General features: G+C 45.8%; 1 protein-coding gene across 2 annotated transcripts in view; it reads right to left on the reverse strand.

The window, feature by feature from the left end:
* The window catches only part of SLC27A6 (solute carrier family 27 member 6), a 65,567-nt gene that overhangs the window by 19,044 nt on the left and 19,817 nt on the right, over nucleotides 1-26,706 (reverse strand). For both annotated transcript variants that reach the window (XM_006131870.5, XM_006131869.5), the window contains one exon: nucleotides 8,503-8,697. In XM_006131870.5, the coding sequence (XP_006131932.1) occupies nucleotides 8,503-8,697 (195 nt within the window). The remainder of the gene's footprint in view (nucleotides 1-8,502; nucleotides 8,698-26,706) is intronic.

The following is a 26,706-nucleotide window of genomic DNA, read 5'->3' on the forward strand; positions in this document are numbered from 1 at the left end:
AAACTAATACCTGTTGGTAGGAGGATGGTGGGAAAAGTCCTTCGAGAGGGGTAACATGACACCTTTTACTTCTGGTCATGTGTCCATCTTTCCCCTGAGCAAGTTACCTCCAGAGGCCTGGATAATTGGAGGTCAGGGGGTGCGGCTCACAGTGCACCACCAAAAATTATATAAACCTGCCACCGCTGCTCTCCAGTTCCCAGCTCTGAAGGCAGAAGTAAGGGAGGCAGCCTTCTTCAAATGTGAGTACGCAGCCAACAGAGTTGTAAAGGCAGTGCAGAACGGTGGCAATAACACAAACTCCCCTTCCTAAAATAACCTTGTAATTCCTTGCAATTCTCTTTTGGGTCAGGACTCCCAATTTGAAAAAATCTGGTCTTCCCCCATATTGGTATAGTACAGGGTAAAAAGCACAGAAAAGACCAGATTTCAGGGAGAGGGGAAGAACCAAATTTTGTGGTCAGTAACACGTTTTTCATAGTTGTGAATTTGGTAGACTCCCCCTAAAAATATATGCATAAAATATGAAGCTGCTCCGTGCAGTCTTGTTCAGAAGCTTCTGCTAATTTTCTTTCCTTAAGCATTTATAGGCTCCCATTTTCTACTGCATTTATTCTATTCACATGAATCTACTGATACAAATAGACTGAATAACTGTGCTTTCACCCCGTTGTACCTTGAGCGTACACAGTACAAATACAATAAATTATTCCCAGACAAGAGCACCAATTTCCAGTTAGCAACTCACATTCAGTGGCTTTCTGGACGCATGGCACATTCCCAAGCAGTTACTTTTTTTGGCTGACTATAAATTATAATAAATTACTTATTTCTGTCTTCTCACTTGCTTTTCTGGTGCCTGGTATTTTAATCTTTCACATCACCTATATAACAGCAGATGGAACATCAATCACACATTATACTTTGCCTCCTTTCCTTAAGAGAAGGCAATTACAGACATACATTGGCTTTCATTATTTTGGGAGCCTGAATCAGTCTTGCCACTTTTAACCTGTTACCTTGTCTATCTATATTTAACCATTAGATAGAGTTCCACACATCAGCTCAATACATACAACTATAGGAAACACCAAACTGAATCAGACAGGTGAACCATATCATTTTATACACTGCCTGATAATGGGCAGGACCAGCTGCATCAGAAGATGATGCAGGAAAACCTAGTCAACAGTTATGAGAACACATCCATAGGGGAAAGGTTTTCCTATATTTCTCCCCTATTCCTATGAATGGATGGTTTAAGCTTACAACAACGAGGTTTTATATACTAATGTGAATTAAAGAAATGCTTTGAGTTTAAGCAGTCTCAGCCTACTACAACTGCGAGGGGTACTAATTTGGATAAAAAGGAAAAAGCCAGTTCAAAAGATTCTAGCTACCACCTCTACCTATTCTCTATGGCTACATCTACACTGCAGTGCTATTTTGGGATACCGGAGTATCCCAAAATAGTTATCCCACGTCTTAACAGCAAGCCCGTTTGTAGTGTGGGCACTATTTGAAAACCCCAGGGGTGGGAGGGCTGATGACTGCCCACTTCTAAAAGCCCCTCCCCCAGCCTTGGTGGGCAACACTTGGCCTTGACAATCCACGTCACTAGAAGCCACGAGGCAGAGGCAGAGATATAAAAGCCCTGCCAGAGAAGCCAGAGTGAGCCCAGCACTGCAGGGAGCCAGAAGCCTCCCCTGCGTACCAGAGGAAGCGCTAGACCCATGAGAGGCTGAACACTGGCCTGGGCTGCCAGGGCCCCTACTGGATGGTGACCTGGAGGGACTGCTTGCCTGGCTGGGGGTTCCAGACTTATGAAGCCCAGAAGACCTGCACCAGGTTCAGGTACTACCCCAGGGGAAGAAGGGAAGAAACCCAGGGGTAACGGACCACTGTTTGGCTGAGCCAGAACCAGGGCAGCATGTTTCACAGCAGATCCTCGCTGACCCAGCAGCAGACAGCTGGGTGCATGTACCAGGACTGTTGAACTGTATGTTTGCCTGCTGTCACGCCCTGAGCAAGGACCTGGCATTTGGAACTCTTTGCTGTCTTGCCCCAAACTGAGGCTTGGGCCACTGAACTCTTTACTTGTCACCCCACCCCGAACCAAGGCTTGGGGCTCAGAATGATTTCCCCGTTTACCACCTGCCCCAAGCAGGGCCCTGGACTGTTTATTGATCGGCCACCAGCCCTGAAGAGCCTAGCTAGTTCCCCAAGAGACTAAGCAGGGGGTAGAGGGGTAGAGTGCTTGCCTACTGAACCCAAGGGGGTGGCGCCCCTCCCCAACCCCTACAGGCTTACACCGTTATTTCAGAATATAATAGGCTCACTGTTCTGATGTCCCTGTAAACCTCATTTCACAAGGAATAAGGGATGTTTCAGAATAGCAGGTTATTTTGTAATTTGGTGCTGTGTAGACAGCTTATTTTGTAAGTTTGCACTATTTCAAAATTGACTTGAAATAAGCTACAATTTGCGTAGCTCTAATTGAGTAGCTTATTTTGAGCTATGGATGCAGTGTAGACGCACCCTATTGTTTTGCACCAATTTAAATGCAAATAGACAATGGAGTGAGAAAAGACACTGGAGCCTCCAATAGGTAGGTGTCAGAAAGAAATTCCAAGGTGTGGAGGGGGTAAAACAGGAGGCAAATGCTCATAGATGTTTTTCTTTTTCCCCCATCTTCAACTTCTTAATTCCAATTTAGGGAATGAAATCTCATGAGTATCTGAAGATCTCTCCTCACCCCCATTCATGTGAGAGAATTAGCATGTGTGTATTCAGTTCCCCTGCTTGGATTTCATATATCACTTAAGTTATCTGCTCCCACCAGCTCAACTGTTAGCAGAAATGTATAATAAACATTAGGACTCAAGTGAGGCCTCTTGTATATACTACAAACACATCTTTCCTCAAACCATTTTCAGCTATCTTTCAATTTGTGCCATCTGACAGCTCCCCCATCTAAATAGATATACTTTTCAAAGTCAGAGCTGCTCTCATGTTCAGTGGGTAGCACTCAAAGTGGAATAAAACAACTGCATCATCTACATTTCTGAAACCATGTTTGCTAATCAGTGATTTATAAGGTTTGTTGTTTTTAGGAAACCCCTCAGTATTCAAGGAAACTGGGCCAGGGTATTCTGATTAAGAAACTATTTGTATCAATCAGTACTCAATGATAGAGCAAACAGAAACATAAAACAAAGGAGTAGTGTGAATGTTCATTCCATACACTACCCACATGTAGTGACCTTTTACTTTTGTAACATGCATTCCCTCTTTCCATCTCCTACACTTCACTTTTTGTCCTCCATTGCCGAGATAAGAGACCTTGGTTAGACTTCCTCTGAATAGTTGCAGTGCCATAACAGAAGGGGGAGCTATCTATTCTTTTGAACAGGAATGTGTCAAAAAGAGAAGTGAGGGAATTACCATTTTAAGATGATTTCAGCAGATCTGCTTATGGGGGTAAAATCAGGCCCTTAACTTGTAGATTCTTGCCTTACCTTTGATTTTTCCATTTGCAACTACAATGATTTATAAAATACTAAATACAGTATGGCTCCACAAAAAAGCTTCTCTTCAAAGAGAAAGGGAACATTATTTTGGAGAGAGGCATTGTAGGTGAAGGCATGAAAACAAAGTGTACATATTTTGGACTGGATCATCCCACTGTAGGAAAACCCATAGGGGAAAGTTCTGAAAAAGGAAGCATGTGCAAAATATCCCTGCAGAATATCCCTGCAGAATTCCTCCCTGATCATTCCCTTGTGGCATGAGAGGTTTGTCTTCCACATGGAACCCAACAATAAACACCTGGAAAATACTTAAGGATTCAAGTGCAGCCTGTGTAGTTAAATCAGAGGTTGTGTGACACTGCACTAGGGACTAGATTCACAAAAGGACTTAACTGTATGCCACTGTGGGCACCTAAATCCTAGAATCAGCCCATAGGAACACACACCTCTGAGACATCCAAAAATCACTCAGCACCTGAATTTTTTGCAGTAAATGAATTTATGTTTCTACCTATAAGCATGAGCACTGCAGCTGCATGGGAGTTATCCAAATGCCCAAAATACCATATTCACTGACCAAGAGCAGGTAGGTAAGGTTCCCTCCCCCCCTCGACCTAATCACCTCCAGGGCCTGATTTAGAAAAGCAAACTCAGACCTCACCTTCAAGATCAGGCCCCTAACAGGTAAGCTCATACAAAATGAGAGAGATTGGGGAGAGCAAGTCTTTCAGAACTTTTAACCGAGTGGTAAGGGTATTTACCTAGGACATCTCTGGTTGAAGTCCTCCCCTGCCCCTGAAGTGGAAGAAGGTTTGAACAGGAATCTACCACCTTTCAGATGAGTGCCCTATCCAGTGGTCTATGGGATATTCTTATGTAAGGCTCCCTCAGTTTCTCCTGTTGAAATGGAGGTATTCTGATTTTATTTATGTATCCATCAACATTCAGTATCACCAGGCCTAAGTTTCCTTGTGAATCTAGCCCTGTGATGCATCAGAGGAATGCTGGCCAGCATTCAGCAACTAAAGGGTTAACCTTAGGTAGCTAGGAGGTGTTGGCAGGAAGCCAGGAAAGCCAATGGGAAAGACTATTGAAATTTAAATTGAATAGGTATACCTGCCTGCTGCTCTCTTTGTGTGAGTTTTAAGCTAGGAGCTGGGGGAAACAAGATGAATTGACAGGCAGAACATCATGCTTACAAGAAATACTGGGCAAGGAAATGGACTGGACTTTGAAGTGATCATCAGCAAACAGAAGAATGTCTAGTTGCAATCACGTTATTTTTTTGTTTTATTTGGTTAGCTTCTCTGTGCTAAGTCCATGTGCTACCCCTCTACTCCCTCCCCCCATTCACTGTATCTAAGTTACTCCCAGAGATAACAGTTTCTCTGTGTTTTAATCTATTCTTCTGAGTTGCTCTAACACCTAGCAATAGGGTTGCCAGATACTTTCACAAGAAATCCTGAACCCCACTCCTCCTGCCCTCGCCAGATGTGAGAGAAATTGAAAAATACTGGACATGTAAAATTTTGGTTTTTTTAACCAGACAGGGGCCAGAAATAACAGACCGTCTGGGTGAAAACCAGACACTTGGCAACCTTACCTAGCAACCAAGTATGCTTTATCAACAATATCTTTGTTAAATCACCTTTTTTTAAGGTGATGATATGATTGTGTCCTAAAAGGTAGCATTAGGTCATCATATACAACAGCTACTGAATGCATACATACATGTGGAGAAAACTTGATTCACTGGGCTGTTATAATTTGGACAATAGAATTTAATAGATTTAAAGCCTAATGAATTCTGGAATCTCAGCAGTTTTATAAAAATTACCCAAGAGTTCATCCTTCAGGACTGTCTACACTGGGGATGTTTATCAAAATATATCACCAGCACCTATTAAACTCCCCTGATTTTAACAATGCTAAGAGGCTTAGCCTATAAAGTGCCACTAGGCTTATAAGTGTAGAGTTCAGGTGATATGCCCAAATTGAACTGTTCAGGGTCCTTTCAAATGGGATGATTAAGTTGTACACTGATCTCAGCATACTATTGTAAAAGCACCCTTCACTTTCTCCCATAACTCCCTTTCACCTCCTCTTTTGTGGAGAAGGGATGATACAGGTGATGTGAGCAAACCCTCCCTCTTACCAGTCATACATTTTACTGTCTAGCTGAGTGAAATGCCAACACATGCACCATGCAATAAATGCTAGTTTTAATCTAAAGTAACAAACAATACAGATTCAGTGAATATTAACTTTTGCCATGTGATGGGGTATGCGTGTTTTGTAACTCTGACTTGGTCACAACTGTGGACAGGAAATATTTCTTAGAGTTTTTGTATATCACACCCTTGTTCCAGTCATGCTAGTTCTTTAAGGTTGTTTTTTTCTTTCAAATTTAGAAGTATGGAAAACAAACTTGATGTATAACGGCCACAATGTATTAGTCATGCACTACTGTAAATTTCATTGCACTAGTCACATTACCCATAAGCAAGATATTTTAGATGAGCTAGTAGTTCATCTTTATTATTACTGAGTATTAAGTCAAAACTTTTCACATTAGCATGTAGACATGAAAAATGTATTCCTAACTGTGCAGCCTAAACCAAGGGTCTGTTCAGTGTTGCCATCTCTCATGATTTTATTAAGTCTCATGATCTTCAGGCCCCACAAAGGGGGCAATTGTCCTGAGGTCCAGTGATTCAAAAGGGCCCAGGGCTCTTGGCTGCTGCTGCCATCACCACTACTATGGCAGCAGCAATGGCTAGAGGCCCAGGCCCTTTTCATTGCCACTGGAGCCGTTTACAATGTGCTCCAGAGGTGCAGAGGAGTTCCTGGGGGAACCTAACCCCAGCACTGCTCCCAGGGTCCAGCAAGTCTGTCAGCCCCACCACTGTTTTTCGTAGAGTCCCACGTGTTGGAATCAGATTGGACTGAAAATAAAAATCTACCTTTCATTAAACAAACAAACAAAAAAAACCCACACAATTTGAATCCTGAGTGCTGTGGAAAGCTTCAAAACATGAATTAAGTGTACCCTAATAATATGTCTATTTCCTGAGGCTTTATTTTGTAATAATCTCTGGCTGTTTAATTCTACTATAACCCATCAGGGCTCATGGAGGGGCTTTTCCCCCCTTTGGATCAGTGTGCAACCACTCTGCCTCAATCCACCGAGTCCCTATGGTCCTGGGTCTCAGACCTGCCATCAGACCAGATCAGCAGTCAATAAGCCAGTTTATTTAATTAGAGGCCCACACCCTGGTACAGGGCAGGGTAACAAACAAATGGTCATGGAAGATTAGGCCCTGGTTCAAGGCAGAGCCATATACAAGTTTACTGGGTTACTAGCATAACCCCTGGTTCAGGGCAGGACAGCAAACACAGTCAGTGGCAGGGTACATAGTAGCCCAGGGCCTAGTGCAGGGAGGGCAGCACTACAAGCAGTCAGAGGCCCAGGCCCTGGTTCATGGTGGGGTGGCAAACAAACAGTAGTTAGTCTATACAGTCAGTAGCTCAGAGTAAACAATCAGTTGGGTGTCCTTGTTCGGGGCAGAGAAGACTTGACAAACCCAGGCAGTTGGCCTGAAGTAGTGACCCAGGCAGTTGGCCTGAAGTAGTGGAAGGAGAGAGACTGCTCTAGTGCCGTTAGGGCCCTGGGCTAAAATGCAGTGGAGTGGGTGGGAGTCTGCTGATGAGTCAGTGGGGATCTGGACTGCAACATGACGACCGGCTCTGGCTCCACCAAGCTATAGTTGGCTATCCCTGGGCTTCTTCTGTTCTCTCCCTCTATCAGGGCCTCCGGCAAGTCCTCTGGGGTGCTTGGGCTCGGACGCTCTGGCAGGGGTTGACCTTCCTCCCAGTCACTGTCCATCAGGAGTTCTGATGGTCCTGGCCAGTCCTCAGCCTCCTGCAGGTACGGTGGTCCAGGCCAATCCTCAGATTCCCAGCTTGGGAGCATGGGGCAGGCATCTGGTTCCTCTGATGGCTGGGCCTGGACTGAGGTCCTAGGCTGGGTTTATAGTCCTAGCCACACCTCCTGACTTCTAGTAAGGGCAGTGGGTAGGCCAGACTCTGTCCAAGAGGGCTCACAGAGGGGGGCTTTTCCCCCTCCAGGTCAGTGGGTGGCCACTCCACCTCACTACACCTATCTTACGATTTTTGAAAGTGTGGGAGTGTCAGTACTACAAGAACACCCAGGAACCATGATGCCCATAGATAATGTTGTTCAACAGCTGAGTAGTCAAAGTCACAGAGTGGGTCACAGCAGAAAGGAGCTCTCGCAGAATACCCCCGGGGTCTGCAAGATAACATGGATTGAAGAGTACTTGATCTCCAGTTCCACACTAGGCTTTGACCCAGAAAATTAAAGTTTAAAAGTCATGGAAGTAGATGAACTTGACAGAGGACAGATTCCTGATGAGCAGAGAACACATGCTGGGGAGCCAATGGTTCCCCATTTCTCAGTTTTGAGGACTTCTGCTCTGATTTGCCCCTATTCATTTCCTAGCAGAAGGGAATATCTGGGTCTTAGAAAATGTATTATGGAGTCTATTTAAAACTCAGGTATACCTTCCAGTCTTCCATTTATACGTATATTTCACTGGTTAATAAAATCATTAAATAATTCTAATCTAGTCTCTTGGGTAGTAACACAGATTTGGGATGCAGAACTGAAGTTCAGAACTTTCTTGAAACTCTCAAAGTGGTGGAATTTCACTCATTTAAGCCTTGGCTACACTAGAAAATTTACGGGCAAAAATTCCATGGTTTGCCATTAGCACACAAGTAGTTTACACAAGGTTTTGGCAGACCTGAACACTCTCAAATAAACTTGCAGTAATCTAAATCAGGACTTGATTCTGCATCATCAACTCATTGACTTTAGGCCTCACTTCTTCTGATCTAGGTACTGATTTAAGAATCACTGCCCTTCCAAAACAAAATATGAAAGAGTTACCTCATAAAAGAAATTGGTACGTCCCACAGATCCAATTTTCCCGCAGTGGTTCATGAAACAAATGTTTCCTTCAGTAGCCGCATAAAACTCACACATCTTGAGGTCACCAAATCGGACTAAAAATTCTTGCCACACATCACTTCTTAATCCATTTCCTATTGCCATGCGAACTTTGTGATCTTTTTCTCCTTCTTTCTATTAAAAAATAAATTAAAAATTTAAAGAGTAAAGTATTGGAAAAGGTATTTCATTGTACCAGATAGTAAAGAAAAAAAATGTGCAAACTTACAGAAGTCCAACAAAGCAAAAGAGAAACTAAGTTAAAGTAAATTATATTGCATTTCTAATGTTGTGAACTATATCTAGTATACAGCTGTAATTCAGCAAACATTGAACCAGTGTTATAAATATGCATGTCAACTGACTGCAAAGATTATAATGCTGCCTAAAATGAGTATTAAAAAAAGGATGCTTGGGTTAGAGAATATGAATATATGCAGTTTTTAGAAAAATCAACCTATCATTCTTCGGTCTAGAACAATTTTTAATTTAAAATTGACATTGACGAGGCATTTAGTAAAAGAATAGGGAAAGCAGAAATTGCATAACAGATTTACGTTGAGATGTTCAGTTTCCTCCATGTTACTTCAAAAGTTAAATGTAGAAGTGGCCAAGATTTTATGAAATTGCAAATTATAATTAGAGTATATTATAATGTTCTAATTAGAGTATCTGATCCATCTCTCTTATAGCAATTCCAATAGTGAGCTTCATAATCTCTCAATTTTATTCAATGTTACTTGGCCTATTTTGGCCTCCTTATACATGGCAATCTCTTATTATTGCTAACTCTTATGATTCTCAATGGAACCACAATATTGGGCATTTTTATTAAAATACTAGGTCTTGGATTCAGTTGATCACATGAGAATCTCAGCTTTTATTTAGAATAAAGTTTCTAGTGATTATGGTTGCAGGGAAAAGCTTGGAAACGTGATCCAAATGTATCCAAAAGGCTCCAACACTAAAAAAGGAAAATTAAAAAAAAACCACCTCATTTAAAAAAAAAAAATCTCACGATTTCAAAGCTGAACCCATTTCCTGAATGACTGGGCCTGGTAATACTTAATCTCCCTAAGTGAGATGACAGCATAAATTAAATATAGGATTTTATGAGAGACCACTATAAGCTAGTAAGTCAAGAGTGAAACTGCAACAATTATAGTCATACAAAGAATGCATTGGAGACATCTGCACTGGAATAAAAGACCTAGGCATGGCTGTGGTTGGCTTGAGTCTGCAGACTAAGAACACAGAGCTAAAAACTGTTGTGCAGTTATTTGGGCTTGAGCTAGAGTCTGGGCTCTGGGACTCTTCCCCCTTTATTTTTTAATCATTAAATAAACTTTTAGGTATGATTATAGTGACATTAAGTGTTATATGTTAAATAAAGCAGTGGTCATAGATGGGTCTAGTAAGCTGGTGTGTACTGTTTTTTTGGAAGCAGTAAGTTCCTCTTGCCAGCAGAGGGGACACTGAGTATAGGAGACCTCAGGCTCCTGGTCCTCAGTTTCAGTGCAAGCACCACCATGGCTTGAAGCATCCAGTTCAGGAAAAATCCAACTGTGCCTCATGGCTCTGAGCTGGAGCATGCTCAGTCCTATGCAGCCTGGTCAGTACTAGGAGCTGAGAGAGGCTTGAGCGTATTCAAGGAGAACAGACTTTGTGAGATTTTTACTGCTATCATCAAAATAGTCTAAGCATGTACAAAGTGCAATTTTTCCCAAAGACTTATAAATTCCTCAAATTTGAGCACATTTTCATAGGGACAGCAAAAAGTCATGCCCCAACTAATTTTCCACATGCTGCTTCCAAGCATGGGACTTCTACTGTTCAAAGAAAAGATTACCAGAGTTGTGTTTATTTTAAAATACATGAGTCAAACAATATACTTCCTCCCCAGTTTTGATCTTGGAAATGGCTGAAGGGTTCTTGCAGAAATTAAAGTCAGGCTGAGGCAAACCTACAGCCTGTGAAATTTCGGCACAGACAGTGGTAGTTTGGCAATGTTATAAGCAACTAAACATAGGATCTTAGGTGTAAGGACACTTTAATTATACCAGCTTCACCTAGAATACTATAAAGATAAATAGGCTTTTCTAATGCACTGCTGCATTGCTGATGAATGATACACTCAGGTCAGACAACCCTACTAACATTGGCTACTCTAGAAAACAGGGAGACAATTTCAAAGTAAGCATGATACATGGAGCTCCATTGTTAGACCTCAGAACATCATAGTGGAGAGAGTATTTCAGTACACATTTCAAATGAATTCTGAATTTCTTTTTTTTTTTTTTTAAACTGTGGAAGTTCTATTCCACTATGTTGGTCAAAGTGCACATTTTTCTTCTCTTCCCCTTTCCCATCCATTCCCTTTAAGAATGGATAACAGTATGAGAGAAGATAAACATCTTTATTAGTTTTGAGAACCCCACTTCAAAGAACCAGAAATAAATCGACGTTTAATGCAAGTTTGTCGAGTCATAGGACTGGGAGGGACCTTGAGAGGATATCTATTTCAGTTCCCTGCACTCATGGCAGGAATAAGTATTATCAAGATGAGGGATGGATAACTATGGCCCATTGGGGAGTGGGAGTGAGGGCTTGCCTTTCCTTGCTCTGAGCAGTTCCCAAAAGCAGAGACAGCAACGGAATTCCACATACTACCCCCGCCCCAAGCACCAGCTCTGCATCTCTCATTGGCTGGGAACAGCAGCCAGTGGGACTTTCGGAGGGAGAGGGGAAAGCCTGCAGATGGGGCAGCATGTAGAGCCATGTGACTGAGTCTCTACATGGGAACGAGGAGGGCAGGGGCAGAGGGACATGCCTCAGGAATTGATTTCAGGTAAACGTTATCCAGATTCTGCACCCCTGAGTCCTCCCATGCCTCGATCCTCTATCCTGACCTTGAGCCCCACCTCCTGAATCTCTCCAGCTAGGAGGATGTTCCGGGCCGGGCATCGTAAACATCCCATATCCAACCCCATCCCAGAAATTGCACCCCCCTCCCCCATCCCTTCACCTCCCTTCTTGTGCTCTAATTCCCAGCCCCTATTGAAGGCTTCCTCCTGCCCTCTAAACTATTTGGTCCGAGCCTGGAGCACACTCCTGCACCCTGAACTCTTCATTTTTGTCCCAACCCCAGACCCCACACTCCCAGACAGAGCCCTCACCAACCCCAAATTTTAGGAGCATTCACAATCCTCCATACAATTTCCATGAACAATATGTGTTCCTCAAAAATTTTGCCCAAGTCTGATCTAGACCATTCCTGATATTGGCATCTCTTAAGCATGCAAATATCAAAAGCATCCATTGTCTATTGCAATCTCTGTTCCACTCACCTATGCTTTTATTTGCTCTCTTGGCCTCCATGTTTTTACCTTTCCCCTACTGCTCTGTGACCTCACTTCGCAGTAAGACTTATGCAACCACCATTTCTATAAAGTCCCATACAACCTTGTTCTTTTCCTGTCCCTGCTGATCTGTTATCTTCTTTCAACATAGGATGCATTATTCAGCATGATGGGACTGACAGAAGGTATTATCAGCAACAATAGGATCTAAATACTGCAGTGCCTGACTTTGTCAAATTTGGATTTCACATCACATACCACAATCTAGCTTTGCACACATTTGAAAGATGCAATGAGATTTTTACCTGTATTTTAAATTTACCAAATAGTGAAGTGTTTGACTACCAATAGATTTGGGGGGAGGGGGAAGCGAGGGGGCGGCAGGAAGTATTTAAATACCATCTTGCATTTCAATAGAAAAGCTTTGGGATTCATTTTGCTTCTAGAAAACTGTTTATCCTCTAATGCTATAAAATAGACAATGACTAGCCAATTTGATTTAATATAGTAACTTTTTAAAACTTATTTTTCTTTCAGATTTCATTGCTACACTGAAATTAATGTGTCAGTTGCTGAACTGCAGTTACCCCTTGTTGAGGTCATTGATTTCTCAGTCATTCACATTTAAAGAATTTTGGTAACACCCCACTGAAAACAAAACAAAGAACTCCTTTCATTGAAATAATTTGTTCAACAATAAACAGAAGTCAGAGAGAGAAAGAGGGACTGAGAGAGAAAGAAAGTATGTATACATAGATTGAATGGCTCATTCATAAGCCAAGGGAAATTGAAACTCTTTAGAGATAAAGTTTAGAAACAGGTAACTGTTTCTATTTATAGTAGTCAGGAATAAAGAGAACATTGTTGATGGTATGCTGAAGGACAGTTCCACACAAGGGAAAAGATTTATTTCCACCATTGGAAATCCAGAGTAACTATTGCAAAGTCAATAATCCTCTCCAACCTCAACCTCTTTGTCTGCTTTGCATTGCTCCAGTACAAAGTGGCCCTAAACTCAGTGCAACTAGACTAGACCCCAAATCTCTCTGAACAGGCAGATTTTCTGAAGGAGAAAAAAAAAAACACACACACACACACACATTGCTGAGGATCTTGCCCAAAGTCTCTTTGTGGCTACAATTTTAATGCCATCAACAGTACAAGACAGAGTGATGTATCTAGCAATTCCTCCAAAGGCACAAAGGAGTCACATAAAAGGTACTAAAACCACTAGTGACCTTTCCTAAAAGTAGGGGCTGTCCTAAAAGCATACTGTTCAACCATCCCTGCAGTCCAACTCCACACACTTCAATTCTTTATCTAGGTTTAATTGTTGAAGTTACAAGGCTTGTAATTTAATCAAGTTCATAATGGTGACATTAACCCATTAAAGGGAGAATGAATGGTCTGTGCCACAAGCTTCCTGAGATATTCTGTGGGCAGGGAGAGCAGCTGGAGCAACTGGAGAACTGTATACTAATTTAGTTGACTGTGTGTCATCTCTTACTAGGCCAGTATTCAGGAAATGCTGGCTTCGGGTAAGGATAGGCCATTGCGTACACACTCACAGTCCCAATGGCTGGGAGCTTTGATCAGAGACTGTGGATGGGCAAAAGGAGAAGTTACTCACCCTGGCTGTGTCTACACTGGGCCACTTATTCCGGAAAATCAGCCGCTTTTCCGGAATAAGCTGCGAGCTGTCTACACTGGCCCTTGAATATCCGGAAAAGCAACGATGCTCTACTGTACAAAATCAGCCGCTATTCCGGAAAAACTATTCTGCTCCCGCTCGGGCATAAGTCCTTATTCCGGAACACTGTTCCGGAAAAGGGCCAGTGTAGACAGCCCAGTAGTCTTTTCCGGAAAAAAGCCCCGATTGCAAAAATGGCGATCGGGGCTCTTTTCCGGAAAAGCGCGTCTACATTGGCCACAGACGCTTTTCCGGAAAAAGGGATTTTCCGGAAAAGCAGCCTGCCAATGTAGACGCTTTTTTTCCGGAAATACTTATAATGAAAACTATTCTGTTTTAAGCATTTCCAGAAATTCATGCCAGTGTAGACACAGCCCACGTGTAGTAACAATCGTTCTTTGAGATGTGTCCCCGTGGGTACTCCTCTCCAGGTGTTGAGCTCGTCCCAGCGCCGCTGGTCGGAGGCTTTTTGTAGCTGTAATTGGCCGGGCCGCGCATTCGAGGTAGCCAGGGCCGGCCTTAAGCTGATTAGGCCGAATTGGGCCCTGCGCCTAAGGGGGTCCCACACCCAAGGGGGCCCCGCACCCTTGCACCCCTCGGCACCCCTCTGCCTTTACCTGAGCACTACTACCAGCTGCTGCTGCCCTGCACGCCGTTCGCAGGTGGGTGGGGAGACACCCGGGCATGACGTGATGTTACGCCTGGGATTTTAAAACTGAAAAGTACCACTCCACCGCCGCGGTGCACGCGGTTCGCAGTCGGGCCCCGCAGAAGGTAGGGGAGGGGGAGCGGAGGCAGGGGCTTGGACAAGGTGGGAGAGGAAGGGGCTTGTATGGAGGGGAGGGGGGAGAGAGGAAGAGGCTTGTGCAGAGGGGGAGGGGGAAAAAGGGGAAGGTACTGGGGCCGTGTCCAAACTCAGGGGTTTTTTCGGGAAAAGTAGCCTTTTCCCAAAAAAACTTCCCCTGCGTCCAGACTCAAGCCGCGTTCTTTCGAAATTATTTCGAAAGAACGCGGCTTTTCTTTCAATGGCGGTAAACCTCGTTTCACGAGGAAGAACGCCTTCTTTCGAAAGTTCCTCTTTCGAAAGAAGGCATTCTTCAATGTAAAGAGGCCGTCTTCGAAAGAGAGCATCCAGACTCGCTGGGTGCTCTCTTTCGAAAAAGCGGATTTCTCTTTCGAAAGATCCGCCTGCAGTCTAGACGCGATCTTTTGAAAGAGGCTCTTTCGAAAGATGCTTTCGAAAGAGCCTCTTTCGAAAGAAGCCTGCAGTCTAGACATAGCCCAAGAGACAGGCTGGAGGTGAGACAAATAGCAGGGGGCCAAGTGCAAACAACGAGGAAAAGGGCAGGAGGGGGGACAGGGTAATGCTGGGAGAGGAGAAGAGAGGGGAAGGGCATTGCGGGCTGGAGCGGGAGGGGAGGTGCTGGGAGAAGGCTTGAAAGAAGGGGTGGGCATGACAAAGATGGGGATAGAGCAAGGCATGAGTGAGGGGAACAGGGGCAGAGTGGTGAGGGGATGGGCATCAGGGAAAAAAAAGAGGGCAAAGGGGGCAGGAGCAGTGAGGGAAGAGGGAACACTGGGGAGAGTGCAGGGGTAAGGGAAGGTGCAGATGCCAGGGGATTCTGGGGTGACAGAACACACAGGCCCCATTTAAGTCAGTTCTGCTGATATTAATAACATGCCATATTTACCTGATTTCCACCCATAGAACAGCAATTTTAATGAGCAATGACAGCTGTGACAGGGTCAGTCCCACTCCTGGGTTCCAGACCCATGTTCAGTCCACAATCTCCAGTCTAAGTACTGCAACACAGATTTTGCTTACCCCTTTCAGCAGTTTTGTGAAGGGCTGTTCCTTGACAAAATGGCTGTCAGGATAGACAGCTTGGGCTGTGTTATCAGTCCTTCTCAGTTACCAGCTGGACCCTCTGATTGCTTGGGGAAGGGAGACCAAACACTCCCTGTTGGAGTTCCTCACCTTCCCCCTCCCTTGTCAATGCCACCGTTCTCTTTATCAGTGTCACCCACTCTAACCTTATCAGTCATAACTCCTCTCCACCTCCCCCACAGGGAAGGCTTTTAAACAGGTCCCTCGAGGCTGCCTGCAGTCAGCTCAGCTGGTCCTTAAGTGCTTTAGAGCCACCCTGTCCCAGCTGGTCCTAATTAACCAGGGCAGTTGCTATTTCAGAGCTGCCTTTCTCCCCCTTCTCATTAAGCCCTCTAACCTATCTCTCTCCCCTGCTCAACACTATGGGGTTGGGCTACTTGGGATGGTAGGCAGTGCACCCTCAACAGGCAGTCAGCGTTGCTGATCTTGGCTCTGGCCCTATGTTGCACTTGGAAGTGGAATGGTTGTAGGGACAGGAATCACCGCATTACTCCTTCATTCCTGTCTTTGTTCTGGTGCATCCACTGTAAGGGTGCATGGTCTGTGATGAGGGAAAATTTTCATCCGAGCAGGTAGTATCGCAGGCTCTCCATGGCTCACTTCACTGCAAGGCACTCCTTCCTGACGATAGCATATTTCTTCTCTATTGGGAGGAGCTTCCAGCTTAGGTATAGGATGGCATGCTCTTTCTCCCCATTTGGGACAGTACAGCACCCAAACCGACTTCAGAGGTATCAGTCTGTAGTAAGGACTTCCTCTCGAAGTCAGGGGCTATGAGCACCAGGTCACCTCACAGGGATGTTTTAAGTCACTGAATGCCTCCTCTACTGCAGGTGTCCATTTCACCATGTCTGGGCCACGTGACTTTGTTAAGTGTGTTAAGGGAAAAGCTCTGGAGGCAAAGTGGGGGATAAACCTCCAATTGTACTCCACTAGTCCCAGAAATGCCCGGACCTGCTTTTTCCGGTCTGGTCAAGGCCAATTCTGTATTGCTGTCACCTTATTTAGCTGTGGCCTCACTACACTCCTTCCCACAATATATCCCAGGTATTTGGCTTCAACTAGCCCCATTGCACTCTTTGCAGGGTTCGCAGTGAGGCCAGCTTCCCTCAAGGTGTCTAATACAGCCTTTACTTTCTCCAAATGCGTGTCCCAGTCTGTGCTATGTATGACAATGTCATCAAGATAAGCAACTGCATATGTTCGGTGCACAGTAGCTTATCCACAAGCCATTAAAATGTTGCTGGGGCCCCATGTAGCCCAAACGGGAGGACAGTTTATTGGTATAAACCTTCAGGTGTGGAAAAGGCTGTCTTTTCTCTGGCTTCGTTGGCCAAGGGAATCTGCCAGTACCCACCCCTTGGTTAGGACAAGAATAGACAGAAACCAAGCCTTTCCCAACCGATTGATTAGCTCATCTATGCATGGCATGGGGTAGGCATTGAACTTAGACACCTTGTTCAATTTCCTAAAATCATTACAAAACTGGAGATTGCCATCAGACTTAGGCACTAGGACAATCGGGCAGGACCGCTGGCTATGGGACTTTTCTATAATGCCCAGCTCCAGCATCTTCCTCACTTCTTTTTGAGCCTCCTCACGCTTTGCCTCTGGGATCCAGCAGGGCTGCACATTTATTCTTATTCCTGGGTGAGTGATGTGATGTTCCAGAGGTGCCCATTGTCTGCATCTTCCCAGGTGTGAATTATGCTTTGCACCCTTCGTGGGAAACTTGGCATTCAAAGCCATTTTTCCTGATTGGCCACTTAAGACCAGGAAGAAGCCCATGTGACCCAAGGGGTATAAAGAGGGTTGAGTTGCCCACCCAATTTGAGCTCCAATCACCTACACCTGCTGGCAGGTATTGATTGTCTCCCGAGGTCCGTGGGACGCCCAACCTCGCCCTACTTCTCCCCGAGGGATTGAGAGAAAGACGCTGGCCATGCCAAGTCTGGAACGCAGGGGTGAGAATTGTACCTGCAATGTGTTTTCTTTATGTGTACACTCTAATTGTCTCTCTGTTGTAAGTTAGTTGGGAACAAGTGGGGTGCCCTTATTCACTTATAAAATATATATATCTATATACACTGAACCAAGTTTCTTTATTTCTTTTCTTTTTCTTTCTCCTATAAATAAGCCAGTGTGTGTCAAGCTTCTGACTTGGACCCGTGCTGCTGTACCCGAACCGAACACAAACAAAAGAACTTCAGCCGGTCATAAAGGGACAGATATAGGGAGAGCTTGGGCGTTTGGATTTGTGTCACACCCAGGTGGCAAAATTCAGTTGGGGCGCTTCTCAGTCTCCCCGAGGCTGCCCACTGCAAAGGAATTATGAAATTCTAGCAGCTGAAATCTGAAGCGTAATAAGCTCTCCCTGTACACTTATTGGGGCGCCTTTCAACCTCTTCCAGGTTGCCCACTGCAAGGGACCCCGGTCTCAGCAGTTAAAGTCTTAGGCGTATAGTACACACATAGTATAGGAAGAGCTTGGGCGTTTGAATTTGTGTCACACCCAGGTGGCAAAATTCAGTTGGGGCGCTTCTCAGTCTCCCCGAGGCTGCCCGCTGCGAAGGAATTATGAAATTCTAGCAGCTAAAATCTGAAGCGTAATAAGCTCTTCCTGTACACTTATTGGGGCACCCTCCAGCCTCTTCCAGGTTGCCCACTGCAAGGGACCCCGGTCTCAGCAGTTGAAGTCTTGGGTGTATAGTACACACACACACACCACCACTCACTGCCCTGACCGTCGGCTGACAGTTACCAAGAGAGGTGGTGGAATTTCTATCCCTAGAGATTTTTACGTCCCAGCTTCACAAAGCCTTGGCTGGAATGAGGGTATATCTACACTACAAAGTTAATTTGAACTAACAGACGTTAGTTCGAATTAACTTTGATAGGCGCTACACAGGCAAACCGCTAGTTCGAACTTAATTAGAACTAGCGGAGCATTTAATTCGAATTAGTCCTCGTAGAATGAGGTTTACCTAACGCCTAGTTCGAATTAAGTAGTTCGAATTAAGGGCTGTGTAGCCACTTAATTCGAACTAGTGGGAGGCTAGCCCTCCCCAGCTTTCCGTGGTGGCCATTCTGGGCACCACCAGGGAAACTCGTCTGCCCCCTCCTGGCCCCGGAGCCCTAAAAGGGGCACAGGCTGGCTACAGTGCCCGTGCCAGGTGCAAGCCTGCCAGCACCCAGCCAGCAGACCCTGCACCTGGCACGGCACGAACCAGCCACCCGCTGCCACCCAGCCCTCCGCCTCTTCCCAGGACCAGGCTGGCAGCTCCCAGGAGCCTGCCCAGGTCTGCAAGAAGCGGGCGCCCACCTGGTTTAGTGCGGAGATCGTGGACCTCATCCATGACCTCCGCACTAGGCACAGGAAAGTGGCCGTCTAGGGCAGGATAGCTGCCAGCCTGGCCACCCAGGAGTAGGTCTGCATGAAAATCAGGGTGGTCCAGTGAGACCCCCCGACCCCTGAGCTTAGAATGGCCGTACTGGGTCAGACCAAAGGTCCATCTAGCCCAGTAGCCTGTCTGCCGACAGCGGCCAACACTAGGGACCTTGGAAGGGATGGACCGAAGACAATAACCAAGCCATTTGTCTCATGCCATCCATCTCCAGCCTTCCACAAACAGAGGCCAGGGACACCATTTCTACCCCCTGGCTAATACCACTCCATGGACCCAAACTCCATGAATTTATCTAACTTCTCTTTAAACTCTGTAATAGTTCTAGCCTTCACAGCCTCCTGCAGCAAGGAGTTCCACAGGTTGACTATTTGCTTTGTGAAGAAGGAACTTTCTGTTATTAGTTTGAAGCCTGCTACCTATTCATTTCATTTGGTGTCCTCTAGTCCTTCTATTATGGGAACTAATGAAGAACTTTTCTTTATGCACCCTCTCCACACCACTCGTGCTTTTATAGACCTCTATCATATCCCCCCTCCGTCTCCTCTTTTCTAAGCTGAAAAGTCCCAGTCTCTTTAGCCTCTCTTCATATGGGACCTGTTCCAAACCCCTGATCATTGTAGTTGCCCTCCCCTCTCCCACCCTCTCTCTTCCCATCCCATCTCCTTTTCCCAGTCTCTCCGAGTTTTGTTCAATAAAGAGAGTTTCTATTTTTTAACACACGTGTCCTTTATTTTGTACATCAGGAAGGGGGGGGGCTAGGAAGGGGTAAGTGGAAGGAGGTTAGGGAGGAATGGGGTACGAGCCCCCAATGAGGAGGACTGGGGTGGCTCTGCGGGCTCCTTGGGGTGGAAGCTCTCCTGCAGCCCCTCGATTGACCCCTCCACCCCCCGGATGGCAGCCTGCAGCAAGTGCAGCCGGGCTGATGGCCGAGTGCTGTGATGTGCCGAGTGTGGGCACTCAGGGCACTCCAAGACAGGACTGCTTTGCAAGCGGGGAACCCCTGAGAACTGTTTGTCCGGGGTGGGGGTTGGGTCCCTTTAAGCACAGCCCTCGGCTAGCCTGAGACAGCAGCTCCATGCTCTAAGTCCTAACCTGATGCCCTGCCGGCACTGCTTCCGGCCATCCTTAACCTCGGTTTAGGGTCCACTCAATGTGGACATGCTAGTTCGAATTAGCAAAATGCTAATTCAAACTAGTTTTTAGGTCTAGATGCACTAGTTTGAATTAGCTTTGTTCGAATTAACTAATTCGAATTAAGTTAGTTCGAATTAGTGCTGTAGTGTAGACATACCCTGATTTAGTTAGGGTTGGCCCTGGGGTCTCTTTCAGCCCTAGGATTCTATGATTCTAAAGCACTGCATGCAGAATGAGCACAGGAAAGCACTCACTGCAAAACAATTTTGCAGACACGTGAGAAGGTTTGTACTGAACACAAATTTCTTTTGGCAGTTGCAGAAGACAGGATAGGGATTCCTCAAGATTGGTGGGTTCCGCATGAAAAAACAATAAGCAGAAAAAGAATATGGTGGATTCTTGGGCTTCTTAGGCTATGTCTGAGTAGGCGAAGAGAAGTGCCTCATTCACTATAGCTCCCATTAGTGCCTATAAGCACTCTCATAACTGCAAATTTCAAAGATAAACTGTGGTTAGTTAGAATTAAGTATCAGTTTTAAAGAACACTATACTAGCAGGAAAAAAAAAATAGTCTGGTCATATTTTATAGACTAACGAAACATGTAGATGGTATCATGAGCATTCTCCAGATACTTAATGATGCTCTGTCTCTCACTCCCCTCCCTTTTTTTTCTCTCCCCCCTCCCCTTCCCCTCTCCTATTTATTTCAAGTTTTCATATCCCCAACTCATAACTCCGGTCCTCTGAAGAAGTAGGCTGTGCCTACAAAAGCTCATGATACCATCTACATGTTTCATTAGTCTATAAAGTGCTACCAGACCATTTGTTGTTTCTTTCTGTTACAGACTAATTCGGCTACCCCGTGAAGCTCCTACACTAGCAGGTTACATCTAGATTGCAGGCTTCTTTCGGAAGAAGCTTTTCAGAAGAGATCTTCCAAAGAAACTTCTTCCAAAAGAGTGCGTCCACACCGCCAATGTGCATTGAAAAAGTAATCTGCTTTTTTGAAAGATAGCGTCCACACTATCGCACATTTAAACTATGATTACTATGGATGGAGTGGCCACCAGGGTACCTGTGCTTTTTCTTCTTTACTCTTCTTCTGAAAGAACTCCTCCTTCCCCGTCCTTACACGCCTTTTTTTCCGAAAGAGCTCTTTCACAAAAAAGGCTTCTTCCTTGTAGAAAGAGGATTACCAATGCCAGAAAAACCCTTCTGTTCTTTCGATTTTCTTTCGAAAGAATGCGACTGCAGTGTGGACGTAATTGAAGTTTTTTTCAGAAAAACTCTATAGTGTAGACATACCCGCAGATATGATAGATGTTAATGTGAATTACTTAGGATGTCTTTCATGTACAGCAATCACCACCTTGACTCTTTAGTCCATATGGGTATGTCTACACTACCACCCTAGTTCGAACTAAGGTGGTTAATGTAGGCAACCAAAGTTGTAAATGAAGCCCGGGATTTGAATTTCCCAGGCTTCATTTGCATCTTGCCGGGCGCCGCCATTTTTAAATCCCCGCTAGTTCGGACTCCGTGCCCGCGGCTACACACGGCACGGAGTAGGTAGTTCGGATTAGGCTTCCTATTCCGAACTACCATTACTCCTCGTGGAAGCCTAATCCGAACTACCTACTCCGTGCCACGTATAGCCGCGGGCACGGAGTCCGAACTAGCGGGGATTTAAAAATAGCGGCGCCCGGCAAGATGCAAATGAAGCCCGGGAAATTCAAATCCCAGGCTTCATTTGCAACTTCGGTTGCTTACATTAACCACCCTAGTTCGAACTAGGGTGGTAGTGTAGACATACCCTATGATACCAGCACAAGCTCAATTCCTGTTGTTGCTACTTTTAAAAAAAATAAAGTCCTTGTTAGTGAAACTGAAATAGTAAACAGTTTCACTCACTTGAATCTCTCTGCCTGGATTAACAGGTTTTTACTCCTATTTCAGAGGCAGGGTATACACTGTTGTTTGTTTGTCCCTTGTTGACATTTTGGCTCAGGCCAGAGCTTGGGCTCTGAAGGCTAGTCCCCTCCCTGGTCTTCACACCCCAAGCCTGAATGACTTCACAGCTGTTTTTAGTACCAAAGTACAAGCCTGAATCCATACACCCAGGCTCTGAGACTTGGTACCATGAGTTTCCAAACACAGTGTAAACACATCTTCAGACTGACTGTTGTGATTTAAATGTCTTCATTAGAAGACTTTCTAACATGAAACAGCTTCAGTATATAGGCCAACTCTCCTAGACGATTCTGAGATTCCATTATACTCCAAAGGTCACTATTTTGAGTTACTATAGCCTTTGCCAAGACTGAAGAAAAGCTAAGTGAAAACTAAAGCAGGTGATCCAATGCCCATTGAAGTTAATGAGTGTCTTTCCATTTACTTCTCAGTGGACATTGGACTAGGCTCTAAAAGTAACTTGTTAGTAGTGCTGAAAAATAATCTTGGCTTATATTCTTCTATTAACAGAACCACTGTTGAAGTCATTGCTGATGATTTTGAAATACACTGACAGATGATTGACAAGAAAGGAGGTGAGGAGTCCTGTGGCACCTTATAGACTAACTGAAGTTTTGGAGCATAATCATCTGATGAAGTGGGTCTTTGCCCACGAAATCTTATGCTCCAACACTTCAGTTAGTCTATAAGGTGCCACAGGACTCCTCGTCGCTTTTGCAGATTCAGACTAACACCTCTGATACTTGACTAGAAAGGAGTTTTTCATGTTAGTTTGGAGAAGTTACTACAGGTTGAAACTTCCTCATCCGAGCTTTCCTTGTCTGGCAACATCCCTGGTCCCACATCATTTGTGTGAGTGCTCACGAGGAGAAGTTTGGGCTAGGTCCAGGAGCGTTGCCAAATTAGAGGGCTGAGAGGGAGCACCAGGGGCAGGAAAGATACTGGGAGGAACTCAGAGACCCCGGTGTCCAGGAAGCAGAGCACTCTGTCACCGTGGGGAGGGTAGAAGCACAGCTGCCGGAGGGGAGTGCGGAGCCCCTCAGGTCATAGCAGAAGTGCTGGGGAGGAGAGCGCAGAGCCACTGAGAGGAGCACAGAGCCCCCAAGTGGCAGCAGAGCCGTTTGGTGGAACGTGGAGCTCCACGGCAGCAGTGGGGCTGCTTGATGGAGCCCACTGGGGCAGCAGCAAAACTGCTCAGTGCAGCGTGAAGCCCCCGGTGTCAGTAGGGTGCTGGGGGGAGCGCAGAGATGCTGGGCAGTAGCTGAGCCCCAGGAAGCAGCAGAGCCATGGGGAAGAAAGCAAAGCCACCAGCAGGAGCACAGAGCCTCATGCAACAGCAAAACTACTATGGGGAGAGTGGGGCTCTGGATTGCAATGGAGTTCCTGGCCACTGTGAGGAGAGGGGAGCCTTGAGCTGCAGTGAAGCCACAGGCAGAAGTAGAGTTCTCCCCTTCTCCTGCACTGTGGGGAGAGAAGAGCCCTGGTGGCAGTGGAGCTGCCTGGAGAAAAGCAGAGCCCCCGGGTGGCCAGGGAAAAAGTAGAGCTCCTGCCAGATTGACCTCCCCTGCTCCAGGGCCACTGAGGTCCTGAGGGTGCAGGATGAGGAAGGTACAATCTGTATTAAATAGTCTGGGTGGTACTGAGGGTTGGTTGCCCAGCCCGACCCCTTCTGCCTAAGGCCCTACCTCATCTCAGGCAGCTGGGTCCCCCCACACCTTGTCCGGGGAAGCTGTCTGCCATGTAGTTATGTCCAGGAGGGCCCAGACAGTCTATAATTTTGTACCACAATGTAGGTACCTGGTCTCCACAACTACAAGAATCCACCATCTTCACTGCATTTGAGTGAGCCTCCCAATCCAAGTCCACAGACTTGAGTTGGCAGGACTCGTACTTCCCATTCCAATTTGGATTAGAGCTCAGACTCTCATGCCTAGGAGATGGGACTTGAGAGCCCAAGCTGCAACCCAAGTCACATCATAGCATCATTTACATATCGATTTTAGTCCATAGGCCTAGGCTGGGAGGTTTGCTCCCAGATGTAGTAGAGATCTACACTGAAGAATTCATATAAACTATTCTGAATACAGGAGAGGAGCCTTGTGTGTCAGAGTCTCCATTGCCATGCCCCCTAATATCTCCTTTCCACAGGTGTAAGTGAATAGATTTTTAAACAAACACTGTTGTGTTTTGATCGCATTGTATAAGTACAAGGGAGAATCCATCTCCACATTTATTATTCATACATCAAATAATGAAGCTAGAATAATATGTGCATTTACAGAATGCTGTACTGTATCATATGCTAGATACAATTTTATAAAAAGCTAAAACATAGGCTCTGCTCTTTAACGTAAAGTGTTAGATTGTGAGCTGTTCTACTACCAGTGCAATCTCACTAAACATTGACCACTTAACCCAGAATGGAATTTGGTCCAGCCGCCCTATGTAGCAAAAATTTCAGTTACTGCCCAAATTGCTTTTACAAACTGAATTAAAGACTCAAGCCCATATTTTCAGGAGTACACATGCACTTGTGTACAAGTCAGTCAAACTCCCTGGTTTGAATATGCATTTTTGTTTTAATTATTTATGTCTTCCTTATTTTGCTCTTTTTAAGGAAAAATCAGAAATCTTCTTTTAAGACATGCATGATTTAATACAACCACCGAATGCAGCTTCCAGCTAAAAAGCAATTTTGGCTTTCAACCTACAGATATCTCATGACAACTAATAGGAGTTACGTATACAACAGAGTGCACACCTAATATCTCTAATGGATAGTATAAATGAACATGTCAAGTATATTTCACTTTTTTAACATAATATCTCCTTATAGCTGAAACAAAACGGAGGACTTAACTATGCTACGTTTATCAGTTTCTACAAGGCAAGAAGTTTTGTATAGTGACCAATGTGCTAAAGATAGAGGACTGGACTGTGGATTGTCACTACTCTACCTCAAAGGAAACTCAGGGTACGTCTACACTACAGCGCTAGTTCGAACTAACTTAGTTCGAATTAGTTAATTCGAACTAAGCTAGTTCGAACTAACGCATCTAGAACTAAAAACTAGTTCGAACTAGCGTTTTGCTAGTTCGAACTAGTAAGTCCACATTGAGTGGACTCTGAACAGGGCTTAAGGATGGCCGGAAGCAGTGCCGGCAGGGCATAAAAGGAGGACTTAGAGCATGGAGATACTGTCTCAGGCTAGCCGAGGGCTGCGCTTAAAGGGTCCCGACCCCCACCCCGGACACACAGTTCTAAGGGGTGCCCCGCTTGCAAAGAAGTTCTGGCTTGGAGTGCCCTGAGTGCCCACACTGGGCACATCACACCACTCGGCCATCAGCCCGGCTGCACTTGCCGCAGGCTGCCATCTGGGGAGAGGGAGTAATTGGGGGCTGCAGGAGAGCTTCCACCCCCAGAAGCCCGCAGAGCCAGCCCAGTCCTCCCCATCGGGGGCTCGTACCCCATTCCTCCCTCACCTCCTTCCACTTGCCCTTCCCTAGCCCCCCTTCTTCTTGATGTACAAAATAAAGATAACGTTTCTTCCAACATTGACTCTGTCTTTATTGAAAAAAACTGGGGGAGACTGGGAAAAGGAGGTGGGAGAGGGGAAGAGAAAGGCTGGGAGAGGGGAGGGCAACTAACATGATCAGGGGTTGGGAACAGGTCCCAGATGAAGAGAGGCTACAGAGACTGGGACTGTTCAGCTTAGAAAAGAGGAGACGGAGGGGGGACAGGATAGAGGTCTGTAAAAGCAGGGGTTGGGTGGAGAGGGTGCATTCAGAAAAGTTCTTCCTGAGTTCCCATAAAGAAGGACTAGAGGACACCAAAGGAAAGGAATGGGTAGCAGGCTTGAAACTAGTAAGAGAAAGTTGTTCTTGACAAAGCAAATAGTTAACCTGTGGAACTCCTTGCTGCAGGAGGCTGTGAAGGCTACAACTAGAACAGAGTTTAAAGGGAAGTGAGATCAAGTCATGGAGGTTGGGTCCATGGAGTCCTATTAGCCAGAGGGTAGGAGTGGTGTCCCTGCCCAAAGTTTGTGGAAGGCTGGAGAGGGATGGCACGAGACAAATGGCTTGGTCATTGTCTTCGGTCCATCCCCTCCAGGGTCCCTAGGGTTGGCCGCTGTGGGCAGACAGGCTACTGGGCTAGATGGACCTTTGGTCTGACCCAGGACGGCCATTGTAAGCTCAGGGCTCAGTGTCGGGGGTCTCAGTGGACCCCCTTGATTTTCATTCACACCTGGTCCTGGGTGGCCAGGCTGGCAGCTCTCCTGCCCTAGACGGCCACTTTCCTGTGCCTAGTGCGGAGATCGTGGACAAGGTCCACGATGTCCGCACTAGCCCAGGAAGGTGCCCGCCTCTTGCGGTCCAGGGCAAGCTCCCGGGAGCCGCCAGCCTGGTCCCGGCAAGAGGGGGTGGGCTGGGGGGCATCGGGTGGGTGGCTCTGTGCCGTGCCAGGTGCAGGGTCTGCTAGCTGGGTGCTGGCAGGCTTGCACCTGGCACGGGCACCGTAGCCAGCCCGTGCCCCTTTAAGGGGTCCGGGGCCGGGAGGGGGCATAGAGTTTCCCTGGTTTGGCCAGAGTGGCTGGGGAGGGCTAGCCTCCCACTAGTTCGAACTAAAGGGCTACACAGCCCTTAGTTCGAACTAGCTAGTTCGAACTAGGCGTTAGTCCTCGTAAAATGAGGTTTA

The sequence above is a fragment of the Pelodiscus sinensis genome, chromosome 6 (assembly GCF_052426305.1).
Source record: "Pelodiscus sinensis isolate ZL-2025 chromosome 6, ASM5242630v1, whole genome shotgun sequence".
NCBI classification, from domain to species: domain Eukaryota; kingdom Metazoa; phylum Chordata; order Testudines; family Trionychidae; genus Pelodiscus; species Pelodiscus sinensis.